Below are 13,552 nucleotides of genomic sequence, written 5' to 3' on the forward strand. Positions count from 1 at the left end.
AGGGTGTGGATAGAGCGGCACCCAACGGGAAACACAATCGAAGCACTCCTTGAGCTGAGGAGAAGGTAGATGTGGGCAAGTACAAGTTTGGGCCGCACACTGGGTTGAAGGAGCGCAGTGTGGAATTCCAGGCCTGTCGTACATTGAAGCAACCACAGCAAGTTCACGATGTATTTGCAGAGCGGCAATCGAGAGTGTGGCTGAGAACATTCCTCCACGCAGGCACCACACAATGCCGACGTTAAGACTTTGCTCAACCTTCTCCTCAGTGGGTTTTTCTTTCTTTTCCCACATTGCTCCATCTTATCTCCTCAGGAAGGGACATAATCATGTGTTGAATGCTCAATCACCCAAATCTGGGTTCTCCCATCGTCCAATCTTTGTATGGAAACTTCATTTAGATGAAATCGTACATTGCTTCAAAGACTGCTTTCAACACTCCGAAACAAACAAAGCATCAATTAAACACCAATCAATAAACGTCATGGGCACATGTAGTTCTACAAGACTAACAAAGATTCTTATGGATGCATTGAACTTGCATTGTATGTCATATCAATATTTTAATCCCTTTCCTTGTTATTTCCCAAAACAACATGCTAAAATATACAGAAATCCCAGTTGTACATATACTCAAAACATCCATCTCATTTGCTATTTCCATCGACATTTTAAATCTCTGACATTTCTCCATCTGTCCACTTCTCTCTCACCAAAACAGCAAACATGCTGCCATTTTTTCAATTCACATACACAAACCATCTATCACTTCCTCCGACCTTCTCAATTACGAATCCATTTTCTTTTATCAAAACAAATAAATCATTTTAAACAGTTGTTCAAAAATTGTCAAATCTGTTATCAGGCGAATATCGTTTATATTGCAGCTCAAACACTCTGTCTACACATGTAGCTACAACCTCCCCTAATTTTATCCCAGTCTTGGAAAAGCATCTTAAACTTCAGACTAATAAACATCCAAACTCTCTTAAACAACTTTTTGGTCAAAACAATAAAATATTTCCTTTTAAAATCCTTAAATGAAAAATTAAATCTTCAGCATCTATCCAATTAAATCATGAATTTACCTTGACTGAATCGATCAAAGGGTTACACTGGGTTGTTTGCCATTGCCTTCCCAGCACAAGTTCAGGTAACCTCAACATTCGCAGACGAATAAAACAATATTTCAACGTCCATCCGAGGGAATCATTTATTATCTGTGAATTGCCCCACGTGCTAAACATCATCAAATCATTAAAATCATTCCAAATCACGTTTCTACATTTAAATCACATACAGTATATCCACATTCACAATTATTATTTCACAATTTATTCAAAATCCTGATGGTTGTAAAATAAAACTTCAACACTTTTCCTAAATGGACTTCACTTTAAACAGATTCAGTCGAGAGGGTGCGCCACAAACACCAAGGAACAAGGAGCAGGAACTTCTCTCCACATCCAGTGGGAAGAAAATGGAAAAAACTCTGACAGGCAAAACCCACAGTTTGCATTACTCTGTCATGGTTTCAACACATACACTAAACAGCATTGCATCTCATAGACTCGCGTGTGATCATGTGACAAATACCAATCACATTTCTATCTCATCCTCTTGAATCTGCATATGAATCGAATTTCACACCTAAAGCAAAGGCTCGAACAAAGACTCAGTGTAAAGATAGGCCACCCCCCACAGATCGAGTGGAGGGGGTCTCACACAGTGTAGTTTGCGACCTTCGCGTGGAAATACAGCGCCAAGAATGGAAAACATGCCATTTCAAACAGACCCACAGCTCAACTCAGCACGAATTAAAATATCGTCAAAATCCCAACAGAACACGTTTCATTACAGTGAATATTGGACTCGCACAAGTTTCATTTTTACTCTCAGTAACACAAGCATCTCAATGCAAATCACCAACCATGCTCCCAGCTGGTTAATCGTCTCCTGCACTCTACAAAACGTTTCGTGCAAATCATTGCATTTACAAATCCGTAAAACCTCCACACAATATAATATAACAACCTCACTACCAACAAACTTCCAGTGAGTTCAATGAACAAAAAGTAACTCTTATAACTCTTACAAACAGGTAACTTATAATATTTATCTATTTTAACCCTATCTCGGCGTCTCAGCCGTGTCCTTGGCCTCTCTCTCACAGCCGGTCCGTATCAATGCAAACATGTGGCATGTCGCTTCATCATGCCTATTTAATTACGCATCTGGCTCCTTAACGAACCTCTTCTTGTCATCTGACTCCTCTTCTTCTCCAGCACTTTCCTAAAACAACTACAGAACTTATCGTTTACTTTAAAACGGACTCCCTCCGCCGGATCCTCTTTTTTTCTCTCAATAAAATTATCTGACAATGAACTTTTCTTTGTTCGAAATGCGTTACCTGCTGAGAGCGCTCTCCCTTACCTTCGCTCAAGCACTTGTCGATCCTCCAGGCACTGCCTCCGGCAGATTAAGCACCTCCGGTCACGAGCACCGCACCAACGTCGGTTCGAATCCGAGTCACAGCACCAACTGATGTGGATTTTTTTAACCCACCTTGTTGTGATCGTTGTCCTCCTGAAGGATTCTAACTGACCGATTGTGGAATCCTATTTGACTTCAGACAGAGTTTAACGTTTGTCCGATTTGATTATAAAATCCTACAAAAACCCTATCGACACTGATAAAACTGATGTACACACAAGTCCTTCCTTGTGAAACAATTTATTTCCTAATTATACACCATACACTTCTCACCCTTGTACAATGAACTTAAGAATCCCCATTTGATTGCAATATTATTTGGTTCTATTTCATTTATTCTTACTTTAGTTAACAGTTAGACCAACCCGATTCAATTCACTTCTACATTACATCAGAGAGTTTTATTCTAACTTGGTACTTGGTCAGTTCCAAGGAATACAAGCCACTGAGAAACTATACTTCCTCACGTGCTTGTACTGAGAACAATGTGCCTTTCAAAATATTTTATACTTCCATGAGAGAGAGGTTGGGGGATATTCACCCAGACTGTAGACGTGTCTTTTAGACAAAAAGCAACTTCGTACATTTTCTAAGCAAAGGTTCATTTATCAGCTCGGTCACTCTGCTCCAGAACAACACATTTCTTATCATTTAGGGCAAAAGTCTTTTGGCCAGAAATGACAGCCAATTCAATTTGCAGCATAAAAGTTGCATTTCTGAAACTCCATTTGTTACAATTTAAAATACATTAATATAAATTTTTCCCCCACAACTGTCTCGGGTTCCTCTCTGGACTCAACATAATCGCAGGTCATCACACACGAACAACTTTGTGTCGCGGCGGGTTGCTCAACAACCGCCAATGCCAATAACTCGACCACATGATTTAAGGTCCTCCATCCATCAAACCATTTACCTTGGGTCACGTGACCGCCTTACCGGGAACGCACCCTCAGTTCGTACTTGTGTTAACCAGATTATTTATTGCATCAGGTGCGGCCGAGCGGAACTGCCAAGTTCGTCCTGGCTATGAAACAAATCTTTGGGGAATAACGTCCCGGCTAAACTTGGGTGTGGGCCAAGCGGGTCAATGAAAGGTAAAGAATTATACAAGTTGGGAACATTTCGAAACAGCACATTTATTTAAAACCAGAATGTGAGGAAAGTTATTTGGCACAGTAAATGGGTTTATTGCAATGCACAGCAGGGAAAGCAAGGAATTTGTGGGGTGCGGCAAAAGGCAAACAATATTACAAAAGAAGACACAGAGCAGAGATATCCAGTTGGACTTATGCAGTCTTAACTTACGCTATGACAGGTGCTATCTCTCTCTCTGTCACACACAGACACACACACACACACACACACACACACACACACACACACACACACACACACACACACACGGAAAATTAGAGATAGCCGAGAGAGAAAGAAGCAGATGAGAGTAAATGTCCTCTCAATACCTGGTGTGGTCGGCATACCAAAGCACCCCAGAGCGCTTCGGAAAAAAGGAGTTGAGAGGAATAATGGGTGTACTAGAGTGTGCGATTATGGTGCAATGTGGGGGTGCAGCATGGTGTGAAAGGAAAAATGTGAGGTGAAGTCAGTTAGGTTCGCTCCTTTCGTTCCTGCCCTTAAAAGAACAGTCGGGCTTCGCCCGCATTGATGCTCTTTTATGTGTCCTCAGTCGACGAGAAAGAGAAGAGAAGAGAAGAGATGGTGGAAAAAGATGCGTGAGAAGAAAGTCCCGATCCGATCCGTGTCAGAATCTGTATATGTAGGTGTCTGTAACCTAATAAGGATCACATGCAATGGAGTGGCCGCGCATCATGGCAGCAGTTGGTCACGCAGCGACCACCCCCCCCCCACTTGGTCACGGGGACTTGCGGCACTTCACGCTCTGCGCTGATGATCCGCCGACTGCTCCACTCGGCGTTCTTGTCTGGCTCCGCAGTTCCCTCTGCAGCACCACCGACAGCCCTGACCACAATGAGTGAGAGCATGGACGAAAAGACAAACAGCAGCAGCGATGCACCAACAAAAAGGGTGAAAAAAAAACCTTGATTTACTCCACTCCGCCCTTTTTATGGGCCCAGACGAGGAGAGGGGCCGAGAATCGGATTAAAACGAGCCGTAGATGAAATCACGCTCCTCTGTTGGGCCATAGCAGTCATAGCCACGCCCTGCCAGGCCTCAAAGGCGAAAAATGTGTTAATTGCTCGCTGACCTCGTTATGCATCAGAGCTCTGAGTATAATATGGGGCCATGGTCTTTGGATGCGCTCTCTGGCCCCGAACGTGCACTGGTCTTCATTCCAATGTGTAATTGTAGAGAAATCCCTGTGCTACCCATAGGTCCCTTCACGAGCCACAGCACACATTCGTGCCTCGCGTTATGCCTTGAAATAGCTCGACCCACGTCTCCTCTGGGTCCCTTCAGGCTACGGTGTAGATTTGACGACCATGGGGCAGTTGCGATGGTTGCTGAGCAGGGTACTCTATGACATATGGAGTGAGAGATGGTTGCCATGTGGCATCCGTAGTGAGAGTTGCTTGCCGCGTGGCGTCCGAATCGAGATTGATGAATAACGGTCGCATGTAAACGTGAGTTGTTGCGGGGGTATTTTTATCAGTTGTATGAAGTTGTTGTGGTGAGCGTGATATGGTTTGGTGAGTGAAAAGAAGGCCTGAGGTGAAATTGCGGTTGGGAATTGGCGTACAGTTTTCAATGGAGAATTGGTGCGCAAACTCCAAAGGATCGACGATGTATCGATACGCCAAGCCACTGATGCGATCGCAGCATAAACATACTGGAGACGCTCACCACATGCTTGCTTATTTCCTGATTGGTGTGTGTGCGTGCTTGCTTGCATGTTTTGTGTAAAAAAGAGGTGTTGCAAAAAAAGAAAAAAAGTAAAGGTTATGAAGATATAAGAGACCTAACTACAAAAGTCCCACGCAACGCATCTTTTCCCTTTTACCCACTACACTTATGGAAGGGATTAACTAAGACGCATACTATTGAAATAATTGCCTTGGGATCACTGTATGTTGTGTGCCATTGCCTTGGAGACATGCAGTTTTACAGAACCACCAATATATTTCAACTAATGATAAATCCAACAAGTAGAGCAAGAAAAACAACATCGTGATATATGCTCAAATGACATTAAAATGTAGTTATAAGAAACATCTTCAATCATACAAATACAAAAAAGCCTCAAAAGATGCAGCCAGGTTTGTGATTGAAAATACTGATGGGACATTTAAAAATCACATAAAAATAAGAATCTTTAGGTTTTAAGAGCCAGAACCAAAATCGGTAGCGAAAGCAATTGTGAAAGTTAGTTCGGCTGTTGAAACTTTAATTAACAAGATCCTGAGGGAATTTAATACCATTTTATTTTATATGGGAGTAAAATTATATTTGACAAAAGAAGACAAAGCAACGAGTTGAAAAAAGAAACACCTGATATGAGAACAAACTCTCATTTCATTTTTTCATTTCAAGGTTTCCAAGATTGTCATGTTTATAATAAACTTCAGAGGTATGAAATTGATTTTGATAACACAGAAGGAAGTGGGTTTAACATTGGGAAAATCATTTTCTTACATTTACACGTCTTGAAATTGGATCCTCTTAGAGCTTCTTCCTATATTGATTTGCCAAGAGTAATAAAAATTTTAAAAGCAGTTGTTAATGTTCAAAACAATGACAACAAATGCTTCATCTGGGCTGTCTTTGCTCAATTACACCCCCCACAATGGAAACTAGAATTAATATGGCATTATAAAAAATATGAAAATACTTTATATGTTAAAGGATTAGAATTTCCAATGAAGTTAAAGGATATGTCTAACTTTGAGAAAATAAACAATCTCTCTATTAATGTGTGTGGACTAACAGATACAAAGTTCAAATATTGGAAATTTCAAATAACTATAAAAATATTGAAACACACATTGCCCTCTTCTGTAATATAGTTCGGAGGAAAATTCACATGATGCTTACACGACTGGTCAAAAGTTTTATAACACCCCCATTTTCCAGTTTTTACTGAAATTTAAGCAGTTCAAGTCCAGTGAATAACCTGAAATGATACAAAGCTAAGAGGTAAACTGCCAGAGGTTAAAAAAAAGTTTAGGTTCCCAAAAACTGAAAAATAATGTAAATTTCAGAGTTGTTAAAAAGGCTCTTTTCAGGGAACAAGTAATGGGTTAGGAACTGCAACTGTTCTGTAGCATTGGAAGTAAATTAAGCCTTGAAAGTTGATGCAAACAATTCCTACAGGTGTCCCAACTTTTGTTGATTAGTTTCAAACCCTCTGTCTGTATAAAAGCAGTGTTGGAATAGACTGTATTGCTGCACCCTCTGAAGAATTATTTGGACAATATTGCACTGCAGGAAGTAGTATATTGCTATCATAATGATGAGAAAAAGACAATTAACAAAGGAAGACAGACAGAAGATTATAACCCTTCAAAGTTTAGGTCTTTCCTTCAAAGAAATTGCAAAGAAAGCCAGGTGTCGGTGAGTACAGTTTCCTACACCATCAAAAGGCACTTGGAAACTGGAGGAAACTCTGACAGGAAGAGGTCTGACAGACCCAAAGCCACAACACAATCAGAGAACAAGTTTCTGAGAGTCAACAGCTTGCATGATAGGTGGCTCACAGGACAGCATCTTCAAGCATAGCTTCACACTGGTCAAAGTAAGGAAGTCTCAGTTTCAACTGTGAAAAGAAGACTTTGAGCTGCAGGTTTGACAGGTCGAGTGGAAGTAAGAAAGTCATTGTTGAGATGGCAAAATAAGAAAAAGAGGCTTGGCTGGGCCATGAAGCAGCGCCAGTGGACTACTGAAAACTGGAAGAAGGTCTTATGGACCGATGAATCAAAATTTCAAATATTCGGTTCATCACACAGGGTTTTTGTATGCCATCGAGTAAGCGAAAGGATGGTTCCTCAGTGTGTGACAGCAACTGTCAAACATGGAGGAGGAAGCGTAATGATTTGGGGCTCTTTTGCTGGATCCAGAGTCGGCGACTTGCACAGAGTGACTGGCACCCTGAACCAAAAGGGCCACTACAGCATTTTGCAGCGCCGTGCAATACCCTCTGGTCTATGCCTAGTTGGTCAGGGGTTCATCCTACAGCAAGATAACGACCTGATGTGGATATTTTAAACCCACTTTGTTGTGATTGTTGTCCTCCTGAAGGATTCTAACTGGCCGATTGTGGAATCCTATTTGACTTCAGACAGAGTTTAACGTTTGTCCGATTTGATTATAAAATCCTACAAAAACCCTATCGACACTGATAAAACTGATGTCCACACAAGGCCTTCCTTGTGAAACAATTTATTTCCTAATTATACACCATACACTTCTCACCCTTGTACAATGAACTTAAAAATCCCCATTTGTTTGCAATATTATTTGGTTCTATTTCATTTATTCTTACTTTAGTTAATAGTTAGACCAACCCGATTCAATTCTCTTCTACATTACATCAGAGAGTTTTATTCTAACTTGGTACTTGGTCAGTTCCAAGGAGTACGAGCCACTGAGAAACTATACTTCCTCACGTGCTCGTACTGCAAACTTTTAGATTTCAAAGCATTTTATACTTCCATGAGAGAGAGGTTGGGGGATATTCACCCAGACTGTAGACGTGTCCTTTAGACGAAAAGCCACTTCGTACATTTTCTAAGCAAAGGTTCATTTATCAGCTCGGTCACTCTGCTCCAGAACAACACATTTCTTATCATTTAGGGCAAAAGTCTTTTGGCCAGAAATGACAGCCAAATCAACTTGCAGCATAAAAGTTACATTTCTGAAACTCCATTTGTTGCAATTTAAAATACATTAATATAAATTTTTCCCCCACAGACCCAAAACATACCTCCAGGCTATGTTAGAACTACCTTTAAAGAAAAGAACAAGACGGTAAGCTTCAAATCATGGAATGGCCAGCACAGTCTCCAGACTTAAACCCCATCGAGCTGGTTTGGGATGAACTGGACAGAATGGTGAAAGCAAAGCAACCTACAAGTGCAACACATTGGTGGGAACTTCTGCAACAGTGTTGGGAAGAACTTTCTGAACAATATTTGATTTCCATTAAAGAAAGAATGCCACGAGTATGTTTGGCTGTTATATCTGCAAAAGGTGGCTGCTTTGAGTCCAAAATTTAGATTAAATTTTGTTCAACAAACGATTCCATGATTTCTTTTTTTCTGCAATTGTTTATTTGTTCTATGCTTTAATTTCAGAATACATTGAAACATTAAACTGCTTAAATTTCAGTAAAAACTGGAAAAATGGGGGTGTTCTAAAACTTCAGGCCGGTTGTGTATCTCCTGATGTTAAACCTCGGGCCTTACTGGAAAACTTCATAGCAAATCTCATTAACAGAATGAGTTTGTGCGGTGCATATCCGATGCATCAATAACTTGTCTAGTCACCTCTTTGGTACATTAGCAGCTGTTACTTATTACTTCATTTGTTTAAGGCGATCTTAGAAATAGGATTTTGAAGCTCACCTGGACATCAATGCAATGTTGTTGCAGGCAGTGATGCAGTGACAGAAGGTTCACATGACCAGAGATTGATCAGCTCAAGTGATGGAGGATTGGTCATTGTGGGTGGTGAGGACTTTTTTTTTTGTTGTTGTTTTCTTTGATAGTTCCATCACTCATCACACCTTTCATAGTTCCATCACTCATCACACCTTTCATAGTTCCATCACTCATCACACCTTTAATAGTTCCATCACTCATCACACCTTTCATAGTTCCATTACTCATCACACCTTTCATAGTTCCATCACTCATCACACCTTTCATAGTTCCATCACTCATCACACCTTTCATAGTTCCATCACTCATCACACCTTTGATTATTCCATCACTCATCACACCTTTCATAGTTCCATCACTCATCACACCTTTCATAGTTCCATCACTCATCACACCCTTGATAGTTCCATCACTCATCACACATTTCATCGTTTCATCACCGATTACAACTTTCATTGTTCCATCACTCATCACACATTTCATAGTTTCATCACCGATTACAAGTTTCATTGTTCCATCACTCATCACACCTTTCATAGTTTCATCTCCGATTACAACTTTCATTGTTCCATCACTCATCACACCTTTCATAGTTTCATCTCCGATTACAACTTTCATTGTTCCATCACTCATCACACCTTTCATAGTTCCATCACTCATCACACATTTCATCGTTTCATCACCGATTACAACTTTCATTGTTCCATCACACATCACACCTTTGATTGTTCCATCACTCATCACACCTTTCATTGTTCCATCACTCATCACACCTTTCATAGTTAAAATGACTCAACACACCTTTGCTCTTGTTTTCTTATTTTACCACTTTGATGTTTTGATATAAAAGTAAGTTGTCTTTCATAATTTTTCGATTTATTTCACGTTTTCATTCGAACAGTATCAACACACATCGTTCTATGTGACATCATTCTCCTCACGTTTGATTATCTTCGCTATATTTGAATTTTGTGTTAAATGTCGTGTGTATTCGGATTTCTTAAGGTGTTGAATGTCGTGTGTGTTAGGAATTCTCAGGTGTTGAATGTCGTGTGTTAGGAATTCTCAGGTGTTGAATGTCATGTGTGTTAGGAATTCTCAGGTGTTGAATGTCATGTGTGTTATAATTTCTCAGGTGTTGAATGTCGTGTGTGTTATGATTTCTCAGGTGTTGAACGTTGGGTCTAATCAGATTTCTGAAGGTGTTGAATGGGTCTGTATTATGAATTCTCAGGTGTCGAGTGTCGTGTGTTTCAGGATTTCTCAGGTGTTGAATGTCGTGTGTTATGATTTCTCAGGTGTTAAATACCTCTTGTATTCGGAATTATTGGTTGTTGAAAGTCTGTGCTGTCAGGTTATTACCCCACACACATGAATCAAAATGCGGGATTAAGCAATTGGTTCATGTCCATCCGTCCTTCCGTCTGACTCTCTGTCTATCTGTCTCATCAGTTTATGAACGTCATTGTGTGATTGAGGAACAACTTATTTAAATCGAATGTTATATTTTCAACATGAATCGGATCACGAATAGGCTGATAAGTCTTTCGTTTTTACATACTTTGTGTCGGAATTTGTCCCGATCTCACGTGCGCAGAGAGGAGTAAGATAATTGTTTTACTCTGTGTGCCTGTCTGGGAGTCAAACAAAATAGAAAATCATTCCAAACAGGAATCTTACTGTTTTTAAGGATGCCATAATAGATATATATATGTATATATATATATATATATATATATATATATATATATATATATATATATATATATATATATATATATATATATATGTATATGTATATATGTACATATATATATGTATATATGTACATATATATATATATGTAAATAAAAAACGGGCACAAATAGCTAATTTAACATGTTAAGGGGCTGTCACACCTTGACGTTTTAGCCAGTGTATGGCAAGGTATCAAAATGTATGTAAAACGCTGGCGTACGCTGAACTATTGATGTTTTTATTAAGCTTTGGGCATATAATAACGTGTTGGACATATGCATAACGTATTAGTAACGTACACAGAACGTTTCAATCACATATAGATCACTTATACCAACGAATGCTGAGCGTGTTGTCAGCGTTCACAACCTATGCCCAACGATAGTGTAACTTATGCATAGCGCGGCAGCGTATCGCCAACGATCACGTGGCGTAGGCTATTAAAAGGCTGCGGCTCGATGATTAAAATCTTAACCGCACTAGACATCGAAGTGTGAAGCCGCTGTCACACCTTGACGTTTTAGCCAGCGTATGCCGACGTATGAAAAATTTGCCGAACCAAGCTGGCACACGTCTAATACGTTATGGGTAAGTTTTGTATACGTTAAGAGCACGCTGGCATACGTCGTCACATGCCGAGTATGTGGAGAAATTTTCAGCATGTTGAAAATTTCTCGACATACTCGGAGTATGACACACGTTTCGCATATGCTGGCCATAAGTTGTAGGCACGTTACGCGATCGTTGACACACGTCGACACATGTTACTTGTGAGGAACTCATAAGTCGAAACACGTCAAGGTAATGGTTAGCGTCGGTGTTCCAGACTCCCGGTTTTTTTTTTCTTTTTTTCTCTTCAGTATGACGGTGATGTTGACACTTCGATTTCTTGTGCGGTTATGATTTAAATCGTTGAGCGGCAGCCTTTTAATTATATAATATTATATCCGCACGAGAAATCGAAGTGTCAACATCACCATCATACCGAATAAAAATAATAATAATAATAAAAATTAAAAACCAGGGAGTCTGGAACACTGACGCTAACCATTACCTTGACGTGTTTCGACTTATGAGTACCTCACAAGTAACGTGTGTCAACGATCGCGTAACGTGCCTACAACACGTTACTCATAGGTTAGAAATAAGTTTCGGGTACGCTAAACATTACTTCGACGTGTTTCGACTTATGAGTAACTTACAAGTAACGTGTGTCGACGTGTGTCAACGATCGCGTAATGTGCCTACAACTTATGGCCAGCGTATGCGGAACGTGTGAGTCATACGCTGGCATACGTCGAAAAATTTCAAGCATGGAAAATTTGTCTAACAGCTCGGCGTACTACGACGTATGCCAGTGTACTACGACGTATGCCAGCGTGCTCTTTACGTATACAAACTTACCCATAACGTATTCGACGTGTGCCAGCGTTTTAGCCAAATTTTTCATACATCAGGCATACGTTGGCTAAATCGTCAAGGTGTGACAGGGCCTTTAGATAGGGTGGCGTAATAGACCGGTAAAATGACAGTAAATCCCAGAATTAATTTATCTATTTGACTTTTACAATCTTTATTTTATTTAAATTTAATTATATACTTAAACACCATAGAACACAAATCACCGGTCATAATATTTCCAAGAACCTCCAGTTTTGCAGTACAATACTTCAATTTAAATAAAGGTTCAATGGGGTGTTGTGTAAGACTTGTTTTTGGCACTGCTTCTGAACTACTTCAATAGCACTAAACTTTCAGATTTTTTTTTTTCAACGATTATTAAAATGTTTGCAATCGAGCACAGACTCTCACCTGGGCATTTTCATTCTATCCGGTTCAAACTCATTTATAGCTTGTCATGCAGCCTGAATGATCTCCCTTAATTGTCAGAATATATTTCATGGTTTTTTTTTTTTCATTGAAGTTTTATTTCGAAGTTATGGTCGGTACGCATTATACATGGTAACAAATCTGAATGGGTGTTTTTTGCAGCTAGTCCAGAACATGATTTCCAACACGCATTGTGAATAATAATGCATCCTTCCAAGCAAAGTTGCATTTCGATGCTATATCTTATTAATTCTCCCCTGTTTCGTCAGGCATAAATTTTCATTCGTATTCAGTTTCATTAAACATGATTTTTGAAATAAGATGATCAAGAAGCTGTCTTGTGATTTTAAACATTTATTTACATGTATTGCAAGCACACTTAGAAATATTCAGAAATAAAAACGAGTTCTCACTGAGTTTGATATTCAAAAGTACAATTTTTTTCGGTGAAACCTTCAACTTCTGAGTCCAAATCACTGTCCGGCTATAATTGGCACATCTCCTCGACTGTCTTGTCGTCTCTCTTTGTCGTCACTGTAAATGGCGTCACTGCAGACATTGCATCACCGTAAGTGCTAAACCGTAAGCGTCACCATCAAATGGCGTCACCGTAAGTGCTAAACGCTGTTTTGAACTCTTCCCAAAGTTCCTCAACAACTACAATAGTTAGAGAGCTGGCTGAGTTTCATTCTCAAAGTTGTGCCCAAAAGGTTCGTTGATCTCATTGGCCAGTGAAGACCATCCAATTTATAAAAAGTGATTTCTTAAGTGTGGCTTTCTCGGGGTTAAGGATTATTTGATCCTTCAAGTAGACCCTTCTAGCCCTTCCAATCTAAACATCACGCCCAAACTGCCCCTTCGGTATTTGGACACATAGTGTGAGATGTGTTTTAATTACATTTGTTAAGAAGTTT

General features: G+C 39.8%; 1 protein-coding gene across 1 annotated transcript in view; it reads left to right on the plus strand.

Moving 5' to 3' along the window:
• Positions 1 to 13,552, plus strand: part of LOC147022502 (contactin-associated protein-like 5) — a 774,700-nt gene that overhangs the window by 743,734 nt on the left and 17,414 nt on the right. Inside the window, exon 23 of the mRNA XM_085893466.1 lies at positions 9,063 to 9,140. Coding sequence (XP_085749592.1) covers positions 9,063 to 9,140 — 78 coding nt within the window. The remainder of the gene's footprint in view (positions 1 to 9,062; positions 9,141 to 13,552) is intronic.

The sequence above is a fragment of the Eptatretus burgeri genome, chromosome 8 (assembly GCF_056783735.1).
Source record: "Eptatretus burgeri isolate ZD-2024b chromosome 8, Ebu_testis_v1, whole genome shotgun sequence".
Taxonomy (NCBI): domain Eukaryota; kingdom Metazoa; phylum Chordata; class Myxini; order Myxiniformes; family Myxinidae; genus Eptatretus; species Eptatretus burgeri.